The sequence below is a fragment of the Rattus norvegicus genome, chromosome 2 (genome assembly GCF_036323735.1).
Source record: "Rattus norvegicus strain BN/NHsdMcwi chromosome 2, GRCr8, whole genome shotgun sequence".
NCBI classification, from domain to species: domain Eukaryota; kingdom Metazoa; phylum Chordata; class Mammalia; order Rodentia; family Muridae; genus Rattus; species Rattus norvegicus.
In genome coordinates, this window is record NC_086020.1 from 122414044 (window position 1) to 122437829 (window position 23786).

Consider the following 23786-nt stretch of genomic DNA (forward strand, 5'->3'; position numbering starts at 1 on the left):
GCAGGCAGATCTCTGGAGCTTACTGATAAACCAGGTTAGCTGAATTGATGAGCTCCAGAATCCATGAGAAGAACCTGTCCAAAAAAATAGGTTGAGGAGTTGGAGAGATGGCTTGGTAAAAGCCCTGCCTGCTCTTCTGGGAAACTCAGATTCAAATCTCAGCACCCACATCGTGGCTTAGAACTATCCGTAATTCCAGTTTCAGGGAATTTGATGCATTCTTCTGGCCTTCATGAGCATTACATGCATACAGACATGTAGGCAAAACACTTGTTTATATAAAACAAAACTTGACAAAAATTAATGTTGAATAGCAATGGAAAAGGACATCCAGTGTCAACCTCAGCCTCCCTGGGCACATGGCATGTGCACACATCCACATGAACACATACATATACTATTGACTCATTTACACAAAGAAATTCCAGTACAGATACACAGCACAAGAGTTAAAAGAAAGGTACTACTCTGGAAGAAATGAAGACAGTACAGAGCATAAGTATTGGTTTCTTAAAGATGAGTTGCACTTCTCTGCCTTAATAGTCATATGTAGGATTTTGGTTATTTTTGTTATGTTTGGTTGATTTTGAAATTGATATCTTCAAAGGGTTCCTGAGGTTCTTACAGGTGCACCACGAAAGTCTAGATCATGAGGAAAGAAACATTGGGGTTCTTCACTGTAAGCCAGGTTCACAGTCTTGTTAAAGATTTCCAAGCAGTGTCTGAGAGAGGAGTGAAGGTATACTTACTTGAAGGTTGTGCAGGCTTAATCCTTTAGTATGGTTCACTACTATCTTAAATGAAATAGCTAATACATGAAAGCAGTTTCTTATCTCTATGTCAGCAACCTTCACAGTAGATGGTAATTTTCCTCAGCTAGAGAGGTTTCAGCCGGACTCAGGATTGATAGGCTCCTTTTTCTTTCTGTGTCCCCATAATTCTCCTGGCTTTCTTTGTGACTCTGAGATTTAAGGAGGTTTGAAATGTGGTTATTATACAGTGTAGTAGTTCTTAACTCCCTTTAGGTCATGAAACTTTTGTATTCTGTGATGAGAGCTTTAAACATGCTGGAGTCTAGACAAGTGGCAATGAATGTGGCTTGTAGGTGTTTTTCCTGTCTAGATAGTTTTGGACCATAAAAGACTCTAGTATATGGCCAACAATAGTACACAAAACTGGTGAAATGACACTTGAAATATTGCTAAGTGTATTTAAGAAAGATAACTGTTGATTTATAATTTGGATTTAAACATTTTAGTGTCAACTTCTATACAAATGTCTTGTAAAGCAGTATAAGCATTACCAGTCAGAGGAAAAACCTCAAGATCCAAAAGTGAAGATGTATGAATTTATTCTGGATTTCTAAGGATATCTTATCTGATAAATTTAAAAGTATTTCTGGGGGAGGGTTGTTCTTTCAGGAAAACTGTGCTTTCAGTTAGAGTGGTATACATGAAGTAAGTGTCAGTGGTCTTACTGACAAGTGCTGATACACTTTCATTTATTTGTCCCTAGGACCTGTCTCTAGTTCTCCCCTTAGCTGATTATCTGGTTATCAAGCCTCTCCTCCTATTTAATATAAATAGCCATAAATACCGTATCATGCTAAAAATGATTTCAGTGTATGGCAGCACAGAACTTAAATCCCAGCACTCAGGATGCTGAGGCAAAAGATCACCGTGAACTTGAGGTCAGAGGGCTATGTAGTAAAACTGAGTGAGTAAATGAGCAGTGTCAAGTCAGATGCTGAAGATCAGGCAATAAAGGTGAGAACATAATACATGTTCAAACGACCTCAACAGCAGTCTCTGCCATGCACATCTCCAGAATAGTGGCAGAGAGAATCAAATTCTCCAGATTTATGATGGATTCCTGGAGCTACACAAAGAGACCCAGTTTCAAAAACAATAAAAACTATGGTGCTTGCTTCAAGGCTCTCCCAGCCAAGCAAGGTCCCACAAATGACACAGCATCATAGAGTGTTCCTTATGCTCAGGATGATGGTGCCTTTTTAATCTAGGTCATCTGGCAGTTCCAACGAGGGGCTGTTGGTAGGGGACTGAAAGGGCAAAAGCTAGTTCTTGTATGTCTTCAGCGGTAACAGACTTCAGCAGGAGGTCATACATTTTAACCTGAGGTGTCTGGGAAGTGAAAAGGTGTGAGCCTGTAAGACCTTCACAGAACTTGTAGTACAGGGAGTAGACATTTAGCACAGGTAGCTCTAAGCCTTGTGATATCTTGGAACAGTGAAAGCAGCAGGTATGTTTGAAAGCAGGGGTATGTGTGGGCCATGAAACACCTCCCACTGAGACACACCAGCACTACACTGAAGGTAGACTAGAGGAGAGGCCCTTTGAGCACCTGTGAGTTGACATGAGCTTTGGGTTTTACTGCTATGTTTCCTGGCACCTGCTGCCTTGTAGGCAGTCAGATTCCTTGAGTGGCCAGAGAATGAGGCTCCCACCATCTGGTCCGCCTCAGCACTGCACTGGAGTAGTTCCTTCCATGATAGCTGTTTTCTTTTCAAAACCCCTTTTTTATTGTGTTATGGTGGTTCCGTTGAAGATGGAAACACTTAAAATCCCATAGGAACAAACAATATTCCAGGTCTTTCCAGCCCCAAGCTTTTACAGGGTAGTTGATCTGTGTGTAAATTTTCCTTTGTGTTTTTGTTTTGTCTTGAGGTAGAGGTCTCCACTGCAGCCCAGGCCAGCCTGGAACTCACTTTGTAGATCAGGTTGACGAATGGTTAGGTAATAAAAGCTCTAAAATGCAATTCTTGCCTCACATTTTAAAGAATAAGTGCTTCATGCAATCCATAATTAATCCCTTCTACCACGCAGCGTGGCTCCTTGAGCGGCTGGTGGCTGTCCCAGGCTCAACTCCCTCTATCTGTCAAGTTCCCACTTCATCTGCCCCTACTTCTGCAGAGCCTGCTGCGCTGCCTCAGATCCACCTTTCAAGATCGCCTTTCAGCCACGGTTCAGCTGCTCAAAGGCCCGCCCTCTCTCCCATCCACAGGAGCATAATCTCCCAGGTAGCCTCCTTGAAGCACCTCCAGAGCATGCTGTTCACGAACAGCAAGACACCACTCTTACTGGGCTCCTAATCCCTTCCACACACTGGGAAGGAGGTCGCAGGGCTGTGAGAGTGAAAAGAAAAGAGAAGGGGGCGGGCGAGCCAGGACAGCACAATGTCGTGCCAGTGCTCCAGCGGCTGCGCTACAATCAGCGCCAGCTGCAGCCCAATTAAGCTCAACAGGTCACAGGTGTTCCAGACAGAAGACGCTTTTAACAAAACCACTTTCTGAGAATACCTAAGAATTTTTTAAGCATTGCGGCCCATTTCTTTTGGTTGATTTTTTAAAGCTATTTACTACACTTGAAATACAAAGAAGCTGAGATTAGGCCTCGCTGGATGGCGTGCTTTCTTCCTGCCAAACAGCAGGAGTAGCCCAGACGGCTTCTGGGCCATTGTGGGTTCTGTGTGCAGCTGCAAGGAAGGAAAAAGGTCCGCTGAAGTCCTGCAGCCCTCCCTGAGCAGCTCACCAGTTCCAGCAAGGAGCAACAGCTTGTCTGTACCTTTGTACTCTGAAATCACCGTCTCTCAGGTGCACTGGAAGTTAAACTATATACAGTGTCTTAAGCCATCCTCGGGAGTACCGTTAACAGGGTGTAAGTTCAACTGTCAAGAAGTAAGTTTTTCAAGGGAGAAGGGGAGTGTTTGGGATGTAGCTCAACTAGTACAGTGCTTTCCCAGCATGAAGGAAACCCTAGATTAGCCCCCCAGCACAGCTATTCATGGTGGGGGTCACCTGTGATTCCAGCACTGAGGAAGTGGAGGCAAGAGAATCAGAAGTTCTGTAACATTGTCGACTACCTACAAGTTCAAAGCCAGCTACGATATGGGTACAGACATTTTGATGGACTAGAGATGTGTAGCTTGGTAGTAGAACACCTAAAAAATAGGCACTCCATTCCATCACCAAGAGAGAGAGAGAGAGAGAGAGAGAGAGAGAGAGAGAGATTGATTGATTTGGAGAGATGGCCCAGTGGTTAAGAGCACTTGACATGTTTGGTTCTGAGCACCCTCATGGTGGCCTACAAAGATCTAGTTCCAGGGGATTCAGCTCCCTCTTCTGATCTCTCAGGTACACACATTAAAGCAAAACATTCTTTCATACATACATACATACATACATACATACATACATATAAACGTGTGTGTGTGTGTGTGTGTGTGTGTGTGTGTGTGTGTGTGTGTGTGTGTACCATTTTTTAAAAGGTACCCAGGCATGGTGGTACCTTTTTTAAAAAAATGTACCAGCACTCAGAGGTAGACAGATCTCTGAGTTCAAGGCCAGGCTGGTCTACAAAGGGAGTTCCAGGACAGCCAGGGCCACACAGAGAAATTCTGTCTTGAAAAACAAAAAGAAGGAGCAGGAGAAGAGAAGAAAAAGTAGAAAGTGTTTTGCCCATCTAAAGTTGCCTAGTCCATTTGAATCTGGGTCTTTTATGTCTGCGTATCCACCTCTTCTATGTCCACATGAAGCTCTGTGTGTTGGGTGACCTATTTATTGGTTGTGTCACTTTGAGGATAATGACTTTCTGAGGTAGAATACTAGAAACGTTAGCTAGAACTTAATGCTTTGGGGGGGGGGGCAGCTCCTGCTCCTCCCCCACTTGATCCCAAGGCATTTGCTGCAGCAGCCCCACCTCCAAGCTTCCAACCTCCCTGTTCTCACCGTCACTGTGCTTGTCTGGTAGCAGAGTGCAGATTCCCCCGGGCCTTGCCTGGACCTGGAAGCAACGACTTAAGTTGCTGCTTGTGATGCTACATTCACCAGAAAAGAAGCTGGTTCCACTGTGCGGCTGAAAGGAATAAGGATAGGAAAGGCTCTAGCACACAGGGAATACAACTTCAGGAAACTGCCAAGCACGGTCATGTTGACCTGTTGACTACTTTTTAGTAGACAGCATTGGCCTGAACTTTTCATCATGTTTTTAAAAGCATTGCTGTCTTCTCAGAAGCCATGTTGGTTTTAGTTTTTGCTCTTGTCCTGCCTGTATTTTGCTGTGCCAGACACCTGTTTAAACTCTGCTTCTCTGGTGGGTTGGAGAAAAGAACCATAGGCTATATATATAAGAAGTTTCCTTTTTCTCTACAGTGAAGTAGGACATTGTTCAGAATTCCACACAATTGCCTCTTTTGCCCTTTTACATTTAGAAGTGAAGTAATTAGGTTTCCCAAGGCTCAGTGGTCAAGAGGCTTCTCATCCTGGGGCGCTGCTGCAGAAGCACACACAGAGAATGAAATTCTCACTCACATGAGCCTCCATCTCCACTGCCAACACCTTACTCATTTAAAAAGATGCACTGTTAGGTGAACCTGGTGACTTGTAGAGGGTTTTAGTAGCAGACTCTTCCTCTTTGGTGTTCATCTCAAATTCACTTAATTCTTTGACATGGTGTTTTTGTATGTCTTATGTTTTTGTTAGATAACTAATCATCAGCTCTATTTTAACTGCTGAATAAATGAAAATTTGTGGTGTGTAGGCACCAAAAGAAGTGGTATGGCAGCCATTGAAGCAAAACACATCTTAAGACTGGCTCTGATAGTGAGGTCCTTGGGCATAATCTCCTAGTTTTTGTCTTGTTTTTCTTTTCATTCATACAAACATGTTTCAGCCTCCCAGCAAGACACATGAAAATGTAGGTATCGATTCTGATGCTTACGGCAGAGAAGAGGGTCCAGGACAGCCTTGCTGGTCACAGGGTTCTTTCACCAGGGAAAATACCTGTTTGGATGTTTTCATGTTTCATTTTTAGCAAATTTCCATTCAAGTCCTCTAAACTAACATACATTACTACACATACATATTTTTGCAGAAACATCTTGTGACAAATCTTGGTATACTGAAAAAGGATCTCTCAGAAAGAATACATTTATATTCTTGACAAAGTTTCTAACTCTTAGCAGAAGTGACTGAAGCCACCATCACACACCACCAAAATACAACATGATAATAAGCAATGTTTATTTCTGTTCATTTCAGGAACTTGAAGGTGTAACAGGCAAGAGTATATAAAATACAAGTAAAGCACTGCAGACCCTGGCCTCAGTGGAATAGCGTGCATATGTAGAAGCCTGGTGATAAACATGGAGGCTGTGGCTCCTGTCAGACTCTATCCCTCTTCTTAGCTCCTCCCTATGTCTGTCTGTTCCTCGTGCGTCTCTCCTCGCCCCCAGAGTTTAAGGGATATAAAAGGGCAAGAACTATGCTGTTGGCCTTGAGTAAGTTTTCTGATATAGTTATACAAGATAGCTCATTGGATGAAGGTGCTTGCCACTAAGCCTGACAGTCTGAGTTCAATCCCCAGGACACACATGACAGAACTGACTTCTGTCCTTTGTCTTCTGACTTCCACACTTGTGCTATGGCAAGCACCCACACCTTTGAGAAATAAATATAATAAGAATTTTTCAAAGAAAAAGAATATCAGCAGAATATCTTTTTTTTACTAAAAAGACTATTGATTTATTGATAATCTGCTAAAAATGGGAAAGGAGAACAGTTCTGTTAGAAACATTGGGTGTCTTTGTCTCATTCCAGATACTGTGTCAGATTGACTGGCTAATTGATAGGCACTACCCAGTTGCTATTCACAATTCGGGTGCCTGCAGAACCACATATCAGACACATGGATTTTTAAGACAGGGCTTTCTCACCATGTCTTTGTGTATTAGAAGGGTCAGACCAGCTCACAAGACCTCTTCTATAAGGGTACCAAGCCTATCCTTGCTGGTGGAGGAGTGGCTTAACAGCCCAGAGGCTCCACACCCTAATGCTGCCACCTTGGACATAGGCTCAAGCATATGAATCTTGAGGACAAAACACTAACATAAGTGAGTTAAAGCAAACTGAGCAGCTGTCATTGCTGGACTTCAAAGTCTTATTAGCTTCTCTCCTGCCTATTTCTTGAGTGGAGCAGACCATTTTACATTGGCCTAGACTTCTTGGATCATGGAGTACTGTTCATTGATATCTCCCAGGGGGAATGTTGGCCTGGTCCATTGGAGCTGCATTTTTTTCTTTTTCTTGTTGCTGCCCTAGCACACACGTGGAAGTCAGAGGACAACTTTTGGTAATGGTTTCTTTCCTACTCTGGAAATCAAACTCAGGTAATCAGGCTTATGTGGTGAGATTTTTACTCACTGAGAGACCTCTCTAATCACCTTTCTCACTTTTATTCTATTCAAATGCACCCCCTTCTCTGTCTCTGTCTCTGTCTCTCTGTCTCTGTCTCTCTCTCTCTCTGTATGTCTGTGTCTCTGTGTGTCTCTCTCTGTGTGTGTGTGTGTGTGTGTGTGTGTGTGTGTGTGTGTGTGTGTGTGTGTGTCTGTGGCTGGCTGTCTGGCTGTCTAAATTCTTTCAAAACAACAGTGTCTTCCTTTCTAGGCAAAATACTATGGTTTTCCTTCCTGGAAGTCAGTGTGTTCATCCCCTGCTGGTATATGGTGACGAAAGACAGATACAGTTCCTCACACCTCTAAATCTTATATTTGACCTTTTGTAGTTGCTTCACAGGACAGCTAGTCTATTGGTGTTAACTAGAGAGTGAAAGCCTGGCAAAGGCGTCCATACTGTCTATTCTCTTTTTGATTGTATATTGTTAAGTACATGTGGTATGAAAGAAGAATGGTGTAGCAAGAAAGAATTGTGTAATTTGGTTTTACAAGCAGTCCTATCATGGTACAAGATAAAGACAACATGATATCAAGGAACAAGGTGAAGTGTGTTGACATAAGTGCTGAAACTCATCAGTAGGAAATACAGTGGCAACTCCTGCCACAGGTTCCAGTTGGTGACACTGTGGCAGTGTTTTATCTAGAGATGAACTAAGATCCATGAGTTGAGTTACTAGACATCTCATAAAGCTTGCAGTTTATGATTCTGTGTTAGCCACATTCATAGCTTCATGGGCCCATGGAATGCATGCAGGTTGGATACAGCTGTGAGGATGACTCTGACATGAGGCCCACCCAGTATTCAGCATATGTCTCGAATTTGTCTTCCTTCAAAGGTTCTTCAGAACCCCCCATCTAATCCAAATGTTCCCACCTCTCTGTTTTAAAGTTCTATCCAACAATGTAGATGAAATTTTTTTATTAAAATCAAGGCCATTCTCAGATATTAATACATACTAGAAGCTCCAGATTATAAGCATCTACCTTCAAGGTAAATGCTTTATTTCTGTTCCAATTTAATCACTACATTACCAGACCAGATCATTTGTTTTGTTTTGTTTTGTGCCCTATCCACTGACCTGATGACCATGAGAACCAGGTTCCAGGCATCCTTTTGATCCTTTTGTGGATCATCCTTTTGATCATCTCCTTATCAAGTCCCCCTTCCCAACACCACCACCACATTATATGTATCTTCTTGTGGTCAGTATGTGCTTTCGTAAGTGTTTAAACTTAAGGCATCACTTACAGAGCAAATGAAAGAGTATAGAGTTGGTGTTTGTCTAACATTTATAGGAGATATTCAGAAAATAACTAGGTTGCTGGACTGTATTTTCTAGGATAAATCTCAGATTGGGTCAATAAAATGTACTGTTGACCCAGTCTAGCACTTTGTTCTTTCCCTTATCCAAGAGAGAGCTACACTCTGGATATCTTCTCTATACTATCAGAGAGAGAGGAAGGGATCCTCCAGCAGTCCCTGCTTTAACAGTGATGCTTATACCTTGTCTGGGTGAAAGAGATGATTCTTAGGTGAGTTGGTGGAAGCACTCTCCTATTAAGGCCTTTCACCTCCCTTTGTGGAGGCTCTCAAGTTCCCACTGAGATCACCATGTTGCATTTGCTATGTTTTCTGCCTTAGCAGTTTTGTAGCCACTTTATTTTCAGAAAAGTATCAACATGCTTCAGAAAAGCATAACCACTGTAGTTAGCTTATTTGCTCAATAATGAGCCCAGAACTAATAGTTACACTGTTGAAATTTGATGAAGTCACCCGTATACATACGTATGTATGTATGTATGTATGTATGTATGTATGTATGTATGTATTCCCACCTCAGCGTGTGCTCACTCCCCCACCCCGTGTGAGTGTGTGTGTGTGTGTGTGTGTGTGTGTGTGCGCGCTCGCGCGCGCGCATTTGAAACCGTCAAAGCTATTTGTATCTGCTTGTCTAGCTAAACAAAGGAACCATTTTCAGTAAAGTGGGTCGACTGTTTCACCTAGCTTTCATTCACCTATATAGGGTGCAGCTAGTATTCACTCATCATTCTTTTTGGTCTTGAAAACTGAAAATCTCTTTTCATCCAGTGAGCCCATTCACCATAGTAATGAAGTGTATCTTTGAAACAACACTGGCGGAGGCCTGCTTCAGCTTTCTGAAATCCACTGAACTTCCTTCCCTAGTATTTTCATCTCATGTGCTCTCCTCCTCTCTGTATCAATTCTATCTTCTCTCTAGATTCTTCTCAGTTCCCCCAGCTTTTCTCCCTGAGGAAACAATCCACTTTTCTGATATTACCAGGAATCTAGAGCTCATCAAAGGAGATACAGGAAAGAAATGTTTCATATGCTGGTCATACAGCAAAGGTTGAAATATATGTACAAACTCTGTGCTGTGATTAGGGGTACTCTGCATCATAGTACCTCTGTTAAGGTCTCCTTCCTCCAAAACTTCACAGGTAGCCTATCCTTAGCCAACTGTATCATGTCCTGGCTATACACACTTAACAATGCATATGTGGGTCCATGTTTTGCCTCATTGCTAGGGTACTGGGCAGATGAAACACAGAACACTAGACTGCGTTTACCCTGAGCCACTTTGTCAGGTTCTGGATTTAAACAAAGTGCAAATACATGGTTCAGGGGGTGGTAAAATGCAGCCTAGAATGTGGGGGGCCAAAGCTGGGGTTCCCTGACTCCCAGGAATCCAGTAGCTGCTAGAAAACCACACAGAAGAATTAGGAACTGAGGGTTGGGGATCCCTGGGCCTGTTATGAAGGGCCCTGGGCTGTGGGATCCCAAACTCCTGGACATCCAGGCACCACGGGGTAGAGGGGAATTGGGAATGGAGTTGGGGACTGAGGATGAAAACAAAGCCAGGGGAGTGGGGAACTCCGGCTTAGATCACTTGTGATTGTCCTTATCTTAGTGGTGGTTGTCTGGGAGTGCAGAGGGGTCTTCTGTGGGAGACTTAGGCTGTGGCTCTGTAGATGAAGGCCTTCTCCATGCTCCCAAGCACTTCTTGATGAAAGAGACAGTCCTTTGGTTCCAAACTGTTTATTGGTTGTTCATTGTGGAGTATTGGTGATTCCAACTTCTCAGGGTGTTCCAGAGATTAAATACCTTTTGCAGGGAGGAGTGTCCACATAAGGAAGCTTATTGGTGAACCCTCAGGGCCTCTAGGTACCTTATGAGCATGGAAAACTCTGTTCTGGGCTACATGACATTTCCTATATGGGAAGTGTGGCTCATGTTCCAGGCCAGGAATCTGGTAGGGAGCAAGGAGCTGCCTACCATCTCAGCTGGGTACCTGGGACTCTGAACTCATTCAACCTTACCAAGTTTCCTGTTGCAGTCCACTCTCCCACATGGCTGCTTGTCATATAGCTTTGTGCTGGCTCTAGTTTGCTCTGGAAAGAAGGAAAGAACTGCTCTGTATATGGTTGCTTTTTCCATATGTAAACTTAAAGTGTTTGCATAACATAATGTGAGGCCCTGGGTCCATTTATATCACTACCAAAACACTAAACATTAATTTGAGCAACTCCCAAAGTGATGTGCTCATAGTTCAGAAGTCACACCACATGTCAGAAGCTACACTCAACATGAAATATCACCAACATGGCTGCCTGAATGGAACCTGTAAAATGATGATACATATAGACACGCTAACATGGAGAGCAAGAGAAACCTACCCCCAAAGAAGAGCACACAGAGGTATATATATATATTTTTTTTTGTAATTCCAAATGATCAACCCTTAAAATATACATACAAGAAAGACAATACAGACTGAGCAAATTGTACTTGCATAGTTTGAACTCTATACACGCACACACACACACACACACGCACACACACACACACACACACCCCACACAACCAAAGAAATAGAGGCCATGAACCTGGAAGAGAGTGGTGAGATACATAGGTTTTAGAAAGAGGAAAGGAAGGAAGAAATGATGTAATTATATTATAATCTCAAAAATAAAAAGGGTTTTGGTTTTTTAGGTTTTTTTCCCCAATACAAAGTGTCTCTATGTAACAACCCTGGCTGTCCTAGAACTCTTAAAAAGAGTTTTTTGAATGTCATTCCAGAGATAAATATGTTAAAAATAATTTGTCTACAAAAGAGTACTAACTGTTTTCTGCCTCCTTTTTTTTTCAGATCATAGCAGTCTGCAAGGAGGCCGCTCTCCTAGCTCTGGAAGAAAACATTAAAGCTGACTGCATTATGAAGAGGCATTTCACTCAAGCCTTGAGCATTGTGACACCCAGAATCCCGGAGTCACTGAGGCGCTTTTATGAAGATTACCAAGAGAAGAGTGGGTTACACATGGTCTAAGAAATACCTATGTGCATATATTTTCTAGAAAAAAGTTTGTATTCAAATTTTGTCTTGAGAGTGTTTACGGTTTCTTAATAGGTAAATGTTTGAAATCCTCACTGGAGTTGAAGAGCCAAATGTTTTGAGTCATTCTAGTACAATAAACATTTCTCCGGGCATGTGTTCAAACCAGTTTTACCTTTTGATTTTTCAACAGTATATATTCGCCCTTGTATTATTTCCTTACTCCAGAATTCTTGTCAGTGTGGGATAATAGAAGTTTGTTTTATACAACATGAAAAATGTGTTTGCATAAGGACATCATGAAGAGTATCACCAGGTCTCTGCTTTAAAGATAAGATTTTGTGAAGCCTAATTCTGTGCCAGGGAGGTTGGAGGTTGTGACCTTAAACTTGCCCCCCAAGTGCTGGAGTTACAGGTATATTCCCCTGCACTGTTTATGCAGGGCTGAACCTTGAACCCAGAGCCCAGTGTATGCTAGGAAATTGCTCAGCCATCTGAGCTACATCTCCCATCTCTCGTCCACACTCCTGAAAGGCCAGCCAGGTTTTAGTTTTAAGTGTACTGTTCCCATTGCTATTGTTGTCACCTGCATTTATGACCAGAACACATGAAATTATCACAATACTCTTGGAAGGCTAGGAAAGTTAAAGTATAAGGCCAGTTTGAGCCCAAAAGGTATTCCCAGCTTTTATAAGATACTGTAAGCAATTCAGGATGTATACCAGTTTTAATATATAAGTACATGCCAGTTGCCAGTTACTTTTTGATTAAAAAGAAAACCTAAAATTTAAGTGGGACTATCAAGATGGCTTATCAGGTAAAGCCACTTGCCACCAACCCTAACAACCTGAGTTTGATCCCTGGGACACACATGGTATACAGAGAGAAACCAAGTTATTCTTTTCTTTTTTTTTTTTTTTTTTTTTTTCTGGAGCTGAGGACCGAACCCAGGGCCTTGTGCTTGCTAGGCAAGCGCTCTACCACTGAGCTAAATCCCCAACCCCCAACAAGTTATTTTTGATCCACATATGTACTGTAGCATGTACACACACACACACACACCCCACTTTAATGTTACATAAACCTGGAAAAACGTCTGTCGCAGTGATCCCCCGAGCAGTGGAGCACTAGCAGCCGGTGTCTGAGAACCAGACAGTCAGGGACTCCTGACTATCACCCTGCAGGTGCAGCTCTGTGGCTGAAGTTGTCTGCAGGCACATCTCAGCTGTTCCTCCCATCAGTGTTCAGTGTGCTTGCATGACAGCTCTGGTCACATAAGTTCACTTAAAGAATGAAGACTGTTCCTAGTTAGTGCTATGCCATCAGATTATATTTACATATTATATATAAAATAATATCAGAATGTTTGATCAAGCACACTAGGCGCACCTCAAATGTAACAGTGTAGAAAATTTCATTTTTCAGATGGTTTGGTTAGAACTGAGCTTAGTGGCATAATCCTAAAATCTACTGAGAGGTAGAAATATGGGATTAGGAACTCAAGGCCAACCTGGGCTACATAGCACGTAGCCAGCCTGTACTACATGAGATCCTGAGTTGGAATAAAGAAATTAGGCTTACACACTAAGGTAAAATCTCAAAGCTACTTTTGTACTCCCGTTTTCACTTTAGTTACTTGTAAATAAAGTTGTGAAGAGGAAGGACCTCAGCTTCTTCCTGTATATGACCCAGAATCCAGGAAAGTAAGAGAAAATCTGATTCCGCAAGGACTGGCCAACAATCTGAGGAGAACACCTTTTTCCGCAGAAGTACAAACCAGAACTTGACCTGACTCAAGTAGGGCAAAGGAAGATGTTGCTCTTGGCCAACAAAGGAGTTTGCGTATTACCTTATAAAAAGCTGTAACTGAGCTCAGTTTCACGTACTGCCCACTCCCACAGTGCATGGGTAAACTAGAAGTTCTTCCTCGGCAGAGGAGACCACAGAAGCCTCATACTTGCCCTGTGCTTTGGATATTTGAAAGAGGCCTATAGACTTAGCCACAGGGTTGAGGTTTGACACACCTTCAGATTCCCACAAAAGCATGAATCCATGCAAGAACTGGCCGTAAGGTGACCAGCAGCTTCTCTGGTTGCAGGAAGATGCCTACCCTCAGCTGCTGGAGGTTCCAAGCCGCAGACATCCACAGCAAAGTGTTTGTAATCCCCAAGAATGAGGATCCGGGGATACCATGTAAACAGGTGCAGCCACCTCAGAAAGCAGCCCTATAGTCATGGGTCTTTGGTGTGCAGTGTGACAATTTGAAGAGGTTTAGAACAATAGACCTACCTGTACTTGTAAGAACAGTTGAAGTGTCAGAGAAGTCATGCAATAGAACACAGTGGCACTTGAGAATAATCAGAGGCAGAGTTGAGCTGACAAAACATCTTAGAAGAGTCGATAAGCTTTAAAGCATGAAGCTGAATGTAAGTGTAAGCCTACACAGCAAGGCCCTGTCTCAAATGGAAATCACATGTGTATGTATCAGTTGCTTCAGTTTTAAGTAGGCCTTATGAGCATCACGACCACAATTGATCCATGGACTTGCATCATAATCCGTGGCACTCACATTCTGTCTAAGGACTCTGGAGCATGGTGTACAAGAATGAAATGCAGCATAAGTAAGATACAGGAAGAGATAGAGCTAGGAAAGAGATGTGTTTGCTGAGGGAACTTAATGCCTTGCACCTCGGAACACTCTGAACCTGGGAGATCTGTTTGCATGGTGTTACGGTAGTAGTGCAAAGGAGATGGAAGCTCAGGGTTGGAAAGGATTTTAGAGCACTAGTCAGAGAGAGCAGAGGAAGTAATTGACCTGGGCTCGGCCATAGCAAGGTCTCCATATGGGTGTGACTTGAGAAAGGAACTGTAGTGTTAGCAAGTAACCAGTGTGTACAAAAGCTAGCAACTGCAGCTTCTTCCTCCTGGATTTGCAGCCTGAGCCTGCTCAACTATTAGATACTTTGTACCAAGACCTCCTATGATGTACTAATAAACATAATGAGGCTCTAGGTTGCTGGCAGTAGCTGCCTTCATCAGAGTGCACAACCCAACCTGGCCCCAGTTCTCCTGTATGTGTGTCTGTGTGTCTTGTCTTTTCTCTGTTACCACAGTACCACCAGGCAAAGTTCCAGACCCACACTACATACATGGGTTGCAATAACCCAGCCCATATCTTCAGTTTTACCATAAATGGAGCTATTACCTCATTTGACTTGTGCCCTTTTTACAACAATACTGTTAGGAAACACACAAAAGACCAGGCCAGGTATCAACACTGCTTGTTTATGCCAGCTTTGTCTTAAGGGTTTTATTTCTGATCCCAAAGGCTTTTGTGTGTGTGGACAAGTGGTACATGATCATACTGTTTGCGTTTGTTGTGCATAATACAGGGCATGGCCTATTTAAGTTTAACAGGAAAACAACCAGCTTTTTGTCTTCATGTGGCTTACTTTTTGACATCTGGTCAGAAGTTTGTACTTGTGATTCATTCTTTTGGCATTTCAGGGATATTGATATTGACTTCTTCATAGTGTTCTAAAAGGTTTAAATAATTTGGGTTTTGTCTGTTTACCTAACATTGAAAACATGTTAGGTTTCTTCCTTTTATCTCTTCATAACTGACAACTCAACCTGAACTGTCCAGAAAAATGGTTGGGTTCTTACCTCGTGTGTGAGAAAGGTACAGTTTGCATTTAGTTTAAGACTAGGTCTCACTCTATACCCCAAGCTGGTTTTCAACTCAAGGCAATCCTTCTGTCTCAGGCTCCCAAGACCTGGGATTACAGGCTTGAGTATCTGTTGAACACATCCTGATGAGAGGACAACTACAGAAAAATCCTAGACAGCTAGAATGAGGTAATCTCCTGGTCTGTCTAGGTAACTTTCTGAAAGTGAAGCCCATGGAGTCCTTGCTCATGTTCTTCTCTTTCTGGAGGCCTGCCTGGAAGGGCATAGGTGCTTAACTTGCTTGTTCCTCTCAAGACAACCTGAGCATATTTCAGAAAACAAATAAATACCTTATTTGAAAACAACAGAGAACTGAAACTTAAGCAGCATTTTACATCTTGACGCCAGAATCATTAAAGCCTGAACAATAAGCAGCATGTTAAAAGTCAGTTCAGGGCTGGAGAGATGGCTCAGAGGTTAAGAGCACTGACTGCTCTTCCAGAGGTCCTGAGTTCAAATCCCAGCAACCACATGGTGGATCACAACCATCTGTAATGGGATCCAGTGCCCTCTTCTGGTGTGTCTGAAGATAGCTACAGTGTACTCATATACATAAAAATAATTTTTTTTAAAGTCAGTTGAATGCTATTTAAGTGAAGGGTAAGGCTAGTGGGGTGGACTCAAGATAGTAATTAAAATACTTATACCAGTTCAAATGCTGAAAGGTGTGACAAATAGACTATCGGTAAACTATGGGAGGGAATTAATAAAGATAATCTCTAGACACTAACTACCCTCTGATTCAGAAATTCTACTCTATTCTTGGGGAAGAATGGCAAAGGGAAAGCTTCAGCCTTATTTGCATAATAACAGTATTCTAAACAGTTCAATTACCCAATATTATTTAAATCTATATAGCTTATTCATACAGTAAGACATTATGCTGCTATTAAAAAGGGAAGAAAAGCTCCTCTTGACCTGATACCTTGTCCCAAGATAGAATAACAATCCACAGCAAATGTGTTTGAACTGCAAGCAGCAGCATCTCTTAACACTGCAGCCTCAGTCAGCTGTGTGCAGATGTGATTCATGCTTTCTAACTATGTAGTGGAGAAAACAACTCAGTGCAGGAGCAGTATCAAAAACAAAAGCCTACTTAAATGATTCCTTGGTCATGAAAGAAGTCCTGTAGATGGGAAGGTCAGTGGGTTCAAGGAACACTGCCCAGTGGGTAGCACAGTTGACTAGATGGCCTGAGTGACTTTGCACGTACAGTAAGGCTCTTGACAGTCCTTGACTTCCTAATAGACCTGCTATGGGTCTGAAGAGGTAAAGAAGCACAGCTGGCTTTGTGCTTGAAGAAAGGACTTCAGGATACGGAGGATAATGCTCTGGACAAGGCAGGAGAACTCTAGAGCCTCCAGGATGACTTAACTAACTAGCCACTAGTGAATTAAACTAGTCAATTTAAACCACAACTCCATTTAAATGGCCCACTTCAAATCCTGGGAGCTAATCATCCATTTGTGTCAATTTAATCCACAGAGGTGACAGTTCATAATAGCAGAACCAGGAAACAATACAACTTGCAACTGGATCTTTTAAAGATGACAAATGCAAAATTAGAAGAAAAGGAACCACAGTAGAAAGAAAGATAAAGTTAGGAAGTTGTGTAGGTACAGGCAAGTATGTGGAAACAAACATGACCTGAATCATGAACCTGCAACTCCAACACAAAGGCCTGCTTCCAAAGCCTCCATCGGGTCCTGGAGAACTAGTGGATGCAGTCAAGTTAACAAGGCTTGTCATCCCTAGACTTGACTGTCAGCTCCAATAGAATAAGGTCACATTCTGGTTCATATACAATTCACATCTTCCTTCCCAGCGCTAACCAAAAGTCCATTCTGCAAATCTTACCTCAAGTACTTTTTCAGATTCCCTGGTGGAGCCCATAATGTCTATCAACTACAGACTGGCAGTGACACCATGAGCATTCCACAGCCTGCTCCTCACATTGTCTGCTGTCACCCTTTCTCACCCTCACACTGCCCCTGCTCTCACAAGCTCCTCCAGGTGGCCACTTAGGTCCAAGTGACCTTACCTCTTAACTCCCCAGGGTATCTGCTAAAGCCGGAAAACCTCACCAGCAAAGACAGAAACAAACAAAATCAATTTGTCCACCTTGCCTACACATCAGTGCTCATTCCTCTCTTCAGCTGTGTGCCTACAAGTCCCTGCCACTCTGCTACAAGAACCAGCCTGGGACCTTCTCTGGGATCCGAAAGTCCATTGTGCCCTCCATTTTTAAGTTGTCTCAACCATTTTTATTGTAAAGGAGTTGTGCTTTTATTTTTTAAAAACTAAAAGTTAATAGTTTTGTATTTGTGCCAGCGTGCTTGTGCCACAATAGGCATGTAGTGGTCAGAGGACAACTTTCTGGAGGGTTCTGTTGTCTCTTTTCTCAGAAGGTCCCCGAAATTGTCAGCCTTGACAGCAAAGGCTTTCACCAGCTGAGCCATCTTGCTGGCTCTGTACTAAGTGTTTTCAACCAACTACCCTTGCCCCCCAAAGAGATTGTCCTCTATCATGAAAGAACTCGTCAGCATCAGTACATTTTACATGACCAGGGATCCAGAAAGACAGTTCTACCTTAGAAGAACCTGTGCTGATGAGAACAGGAGGTGTCAGCTGTTCTGGTAGGGCTGAGACCCAGAAATAATTCCCAAAATGTCCTTGCTAGAGGCTGGGAAATGTCAGAAGTGTCTTTCTGGTTCTTGCCTCTTTGTTGGTAGTCATGAGCATCTTGTCTACTGTGGTTCCCAGACTAAGCTCTCCTCCACTCTTGGTGAATGGGAGGGCTGTACATTCCTCTTATTTCCCTGTGCATCAGTGGAGAAGCCGGGAGACAGCACATGAAGCACCCTGTGTCCCAGCAGCCCAGCCTTCTTGGCCTGACAGTGCCCTTCACCCGCCTCTTCTGTTTTACTCTGGTTTCTTCCTTTCCTGTGGACTTAACCAGCCAGCCCAGGCACCGAGGATGAATTCCATTCGGAAACACACTGGGGAGGAAGGCAAAAGAATTTTGGCAAAATCACAAAGTGGGAATAATAATACAGAGATCGGAATGGAACACCCACCCATCTCACCCGGGTGCTGGGAGAATTAATTAACGTCTGTAAAGGCCTTTGAGTTCCTTGGGGGGACGTGCCACCAGACAGCTAGCGTTATTGTGGAGGGATTATGTGCACAAATACAATACCAGGAGCCAGGATATTACTAAAAATAAAGCAGACTTTTCTATGAGGACCTCAAGGAAGGAAATGCCTCGCTGGAAAAGCTTAACTGTCCTTTAATTCCATCGCTTGGGCTGCTGGGGATAGAAGAGCAAAGCCGAGATTCCATTGTGAGGAGAGGATTATGTTTTCTGAGCATTGTCAAGGTGCTGGGGAACAAAATAAAATCGCTGGTTTGCCAAAAGAAGGTTATAGTCTTTGGAAAAGAGATTAAGAGACTGTTTGGCTAGCGCACTTCGTAGCCTGTCCGCAGGGGGAAAAGGCAACAGGAAAGCAAATGTTTGTTTGCATTTGGGGAAAAAAAGTTTTTTACAAAATGGGAAGAAAGGGAACTGCCTCAGATGAAAACCGCCATCGGCAGCAGCCCCCCTCAGTAAATCTCCCAGAATTCCCCATGTATTTTTCCATCTGCTTGTCTCTCAAGCAGACACTTCTGAATCCTAGATTTTTAAAACAAGAGTCCTGCTTGTGTTTACAGAGGAAGATCACATTAACTCTAAGGTAAGGAGCAAACAAGCAGACTTCTTTGTCTCATAAACACAGAGGCTGTATTGGAGGTTCCTATGGTGCTGGAGAGCTCTGGCCTCTTTAGGTTAACAAAACTGCCTGGCCAACGGGAAGAAATCCTGTCCTGTTCCTAGCCCCTCCTTTCAGCCCCTTCTCCTCTCCTTCCGCCCCCTTATTTTGTAACAAGGCCTCTGGAGCCTGAAGCAGATTAGCAAACAAATAAATCCTTTAATGTCCTGGAATACTTTCCCAGTATAAATGCGATTAATCTGCCAACCCAGCAAGTTCAGCACATCAAATATCCCAGCTGTAGAAAGCCATTTCTCCAGCCCCTTAATTTATGGCAGAAAGGTCATGTTGTTTTGATGTTTGTATTGGTTAGACTTTCTTCCTCTGTTTTCTATCTTTGAAAATGCACTTTGATGCAAAAAAACATCAAAGCCTCCAACAACACCCAGTGGCACACAGTAGGAAGAGCTTTCCCCACAGCCTCCTGGGCGTAGAGACAAGCTGTGAGTGCTCACCCACCAGAATCATGGGAATCTATTCTGCCGGAACTCACTCTGTATACCATGCTGGTCTCAAACTCACAGAGATCCACCTGCCTCTGCCTCCTGAGTGTTAGGACTAAAGGTGTGTGCCACAATGGTCCAGCTTCTACTGGTTCACCTTGAGAACTAGAAAGAACTGGGTTTGAGGTGAACAGAAAGGTAGGTCATGTGATCTCTGATTCTAGCATATAGAATTGGAGACTATTCCACCCCATGACTTGCCCACCAATACCTGCTGTTCCTGCCAGCCACAAACCTCCCTGTGGGAAGCTATAGAGAAAAAACTATTTTGGGTTATTTACATGAAACCTTTATGTTAGCTCTGATTCACTTGACATTCTGTTGTCTGGTTAAGAAGTAGGTCCTCAGGTGGTGGTTGATAAAACTGAGAGGCCCGGGGTTGGGGATTTAGCTCAGTGGTAGAGCGCTTGCCTAGCAAGCACAAGGCCCCCAGCTTGTGCTTCGGTCTTCTGGGTTCGGTCCCCAGCTCCAAAAAAAAGAAAAGAAAAAAAAACCAAAAAACAAAAAACAAACAAACAAAAAAAAAAAAAAAAAAAAAAAAACCAAAACTGAGAGGCCCTCAGTTGTGAGCCATAAATGTCCCCATGGCATGAGGACTGGAGAGTTCCCTCTGTGACCACACAGGGTCTCCACCAGGTCTCTGCAGTGAAGCAGTCAGCAATCAGGTGGGACTAGAACTAAGCTCCATCTCTGGGGAACAGTGAGGAGGTTGGCATAGCAAGGCAACAGTATAGCTAGGACACGAGTCCCCACACTCTTTGCATATTCTAAAGCAACCACATGCTAAAGGGGGATGTGCACCATAGGAGTAAAGACAAATTAAGGCAAATACAGAAAATAGTGAGGACCCAAACATGGGAAGGGCTGTAACGTGCGATAAAGTTCCATCAAATGTGGATTCTTTAGTGGTCCTGTTTCGGGGAAAGAATACACAGATGTGCACTACATTTGAAATTTGGCAAATCTGGCATGCACCTTAATCCCAAGACTTGGGAGGCAGACACAGCCCACGCCAGCCAGGTCTACACAGCAAGTTCCAGGACAGACAGTGATTCACACTAAAAACTGAACACTCCACACCCAGTAATGACAATGAATGAATCAAAGAGCCTGATTGAAGTACAGCGCAGACACGCTGCACATTAAAAACACAAGCGACAGCTTTTGTAAATGAGCACGATGAAGCATGTGTCTCACACAGCAGGAAGGGAGCATCTCGCACAGCCCTGGATGCCCAGGTCTTCTTCCCACTACAGCTGCAGGGAAGCTCGCAGCCAAGCATCCTGTGACTCCCATGCTCTCTGATGTCTATGTCAGTACCACCTCTTTAGAAGGCAGTAGACGCACCGGTGTGGGATTAAAGCCACACTTGTGCCCTCCTTTCACCTGAATTGGCTCTGCCACAGTCAGAGGTAGCCATGGCCAGGACTTCTGGGGGGTGAAGCAGCTCAGTCCTTAATGGCATCACGAGTGTCTGACTTTTAGGGCCCGTAACAACGGAAGTGGAGCAGACAACTATTTTCTTCCTGCGTTCTGCAATAAACAGGTTTTGACATGGTTTTCATTTGTTTGTTTTTGTTGTTGCTTCCTTAAATGTTTGAATGGAACAAACATGGAAAAGAAACTGGAAAACTCCAGAAAACTGAGGGAGGTAGGGATCTCATTCTTTGAAAGATTTTTTTCTTTCAAAAAATATTTTTATGGATTATTTGAGAATTTCACACAATACATTTTGATCACAATCACTTTCTATTCCTCTCCCAAGTCCATCCCCACCTCTTTATTCCCCTTCACTGTGTCCAATTTTACTGCCCATACACTCCTGGGGGTGGAGCCACCCACGGGAGTGTGGTCGACCTACTAGAAGCCACATTCTTAAAAACATCTTCCCTAAGAAGCCATTAACTGTCCATAGCTCCTCAGTTACTGGTGGGAGTTCCCGACCCCCTCCCTACTCCATGATAAAATGCTGACTGGTTTGCTCTTAGGCAGGTCTTGTGCAGGCATCCACAGTGGCTGTGGGTTCATGAATGGACCAGTCCATTGTGTTCAGAACCCACTGTTTCACTCTGTTCTCCCTTCTTCTGTGATGGTCTCTGAGCTTTGGGGACAGATGTGATACTTGTGGCTGAGCCGCCATATTTAGTCTTGGAACGTTGACCAGCTGTGAGTTTCTGTCTCTGCACTGCGCAGAGAATCATCTCTGATGAGTTCTGAGAACTGCATTAACCTAAGTCATGCAGATTAATTTAGAGGGTAGTTAATACCATGTTTATTTAGTAGAATAATAGTAGTAGGTTTACTCCTGGGGTCTTGGGGCTCCCTAGCCATGAATTCTTGCTGGGCATGTGTTTTCTCCTGTTGGGCAGGCCTTAAAATCCAGAAAGTGATTGGTTACCCCATAATGTATATGCTATGAGCAATCTGGTCACATGAGTCATTATTGTAGTTCACAGGGTTCCCAACAAGTGTTGATGACTTCTCTCTGCAGCCACCAGCATGGCACCTGCCAGCAGTGGGGAGGGAAGCTTCCTGACCAGTATCAGTTTGGTTTCTTCTTGGCCTGTGACCAGTGTGTTTGGTGTCCAAAGCAATAGGTAGTAACCATCAAGTTCTGGTGGGCAAGCAAGAGCGAATGACAGTAACCTGTTTTGATTCAGGGGTTTATGGAGTACCTCTGACTACCAGTTCTAGGAGAGGAATTCCTTCCACACCTGCCACTGGGCTTTTTATTTAGTAACCCATTGCTTCTGGGGTGAGCAGAATGCAGTAGGGAACTACAATTAAACTCCTTTATATGAATATATACTTATATACCAAAGACAAACAGACCAAGAAAGAAATTGGGTTACCCTTGGAATAAATCTAACCAAGGGAGTAAAAGACCAATACAGTTTTAAAACACTGTAGAGAAATGAAGAAAATACCAAGAGATAAAGAAGCCTTCTGTGCATATATGTATTGACAGGATTAATATTGTGAAAATGGAATCCTACCAAAAGCAATTTATAGATTCAATGCAATCCTCATCAAAATTCCAACTCAATTCTTCACAGAAATTGAAAAAATAATTGAACTTCATAGAAGCATAAAAACCAAGCTAGCCAAAGCAATCCTGAACAATAAAAGCACTTCTCTAAGTATTAACCATGCCTGGTTTCTAGATATACCACAGAGCTATAGTGGTAAAATAGCACATAACAGTAAAGCACACAGACAGGCACACTGATTAATAGAATAGAATCAAGTGTAAGCCCTTCCAGGCTCAGGAGTGACCAGACCCCACCCCAGAGAACCCCCAAATGCTAGCCCACAGAACACCCTATCTGCCACAAGTGATGGACCTAGCCCCTGTAGACGTAGACGGCCAAGCTCTGGACCTAAAAACCCACCAATCGCCATTTTGGAAAGCTCTGCCCCGAATAAATGCTATATAAACCCTATCTTTTGTCTATTTTTGTCTATTTCTTGGCTGCTTCTTACCTGCTTCTATCCTTTCCAATAAATCTCTTGTGTGCTGTGTGACACTGTGGTAGTCCTTGGCTCCCAAATGCCAGGATTCCTTTCTCATCTGACCTATAACGTTACGTCAAGGATCCAGATGAAAGCCATGACCCCACTGCCACCTGATTTTTGACAGATCCCAAAACCATACACAGAAGAAAAGACAGCATCTTTAACAACGGAGCTGTGGAGACATCTTCGTGTGTAGACGGATGAAACCAGTACTTTCTATCTCACCGTGTACACAAGACAATTTCAAAGGGACCAAAGACCTCAGTATCAGCACTGAAACTCTGAAACTTCAAGGAGCAAGAGTAGGGATCACACTTCAGAATATAGGTTGAGGTAAGGACTTTCTGAATAGGACTCTGGTCTTCCAGGAACTTTTTCCTATTGTTTACAGGTCTTCGAGTCAATCTTGATTCTCCTCTTCTCAGCAACAGTGGTCCTAGCTGTCTTTCTTACTATGACTCACTCTCACTTAAAATGTGCCAAATACGGGGTCTGGGAGAAGATGGCTCAGTGTGTTAAAGAGCTTGCCATGAGAGTGTGAAGAGTGCAGTTCAGTTTCCCAGAGCCACATAAATGTCAGGTGAGTGTGGGGACCCACCTATAATGAGAAGGCAGAGAGGGGGTTTCAG

At 43.2% G+C, this 23786-nt stretch overlaps 1 protein-coding gene across 3 annotated transcripts in view; it reads left to right on the forward strand.

Annotated features, from left to right (window-relative positions):
* The window catches only part of Afg2a (AFG2 AAA ATPase homolog A), a 191190-nt gene extending 179425 nt beyond the window's left edge, over positions 1–11765 (forward strand). For 2 of the 3 annotated variants that reach the window (XM_008760933.4, NM_001415082.1), the window contains exon 16: positions 11418–11765. In XM_008760933.4, coding sequence (XP_008759155.1) covers positions 11418–11594 — 177 coding nt within the window. In that variant the 3' untranslated portion in view covers positions 11595–11765. The remainder of the gene's footprint in view (positions 1–11417) is intronic. The other variant, XM_008760934.3, reaches the window with a different exon arrangement.
* The last annotated feature ends 12021 nt before the right edge of the window (positions 11766–23786 follow it).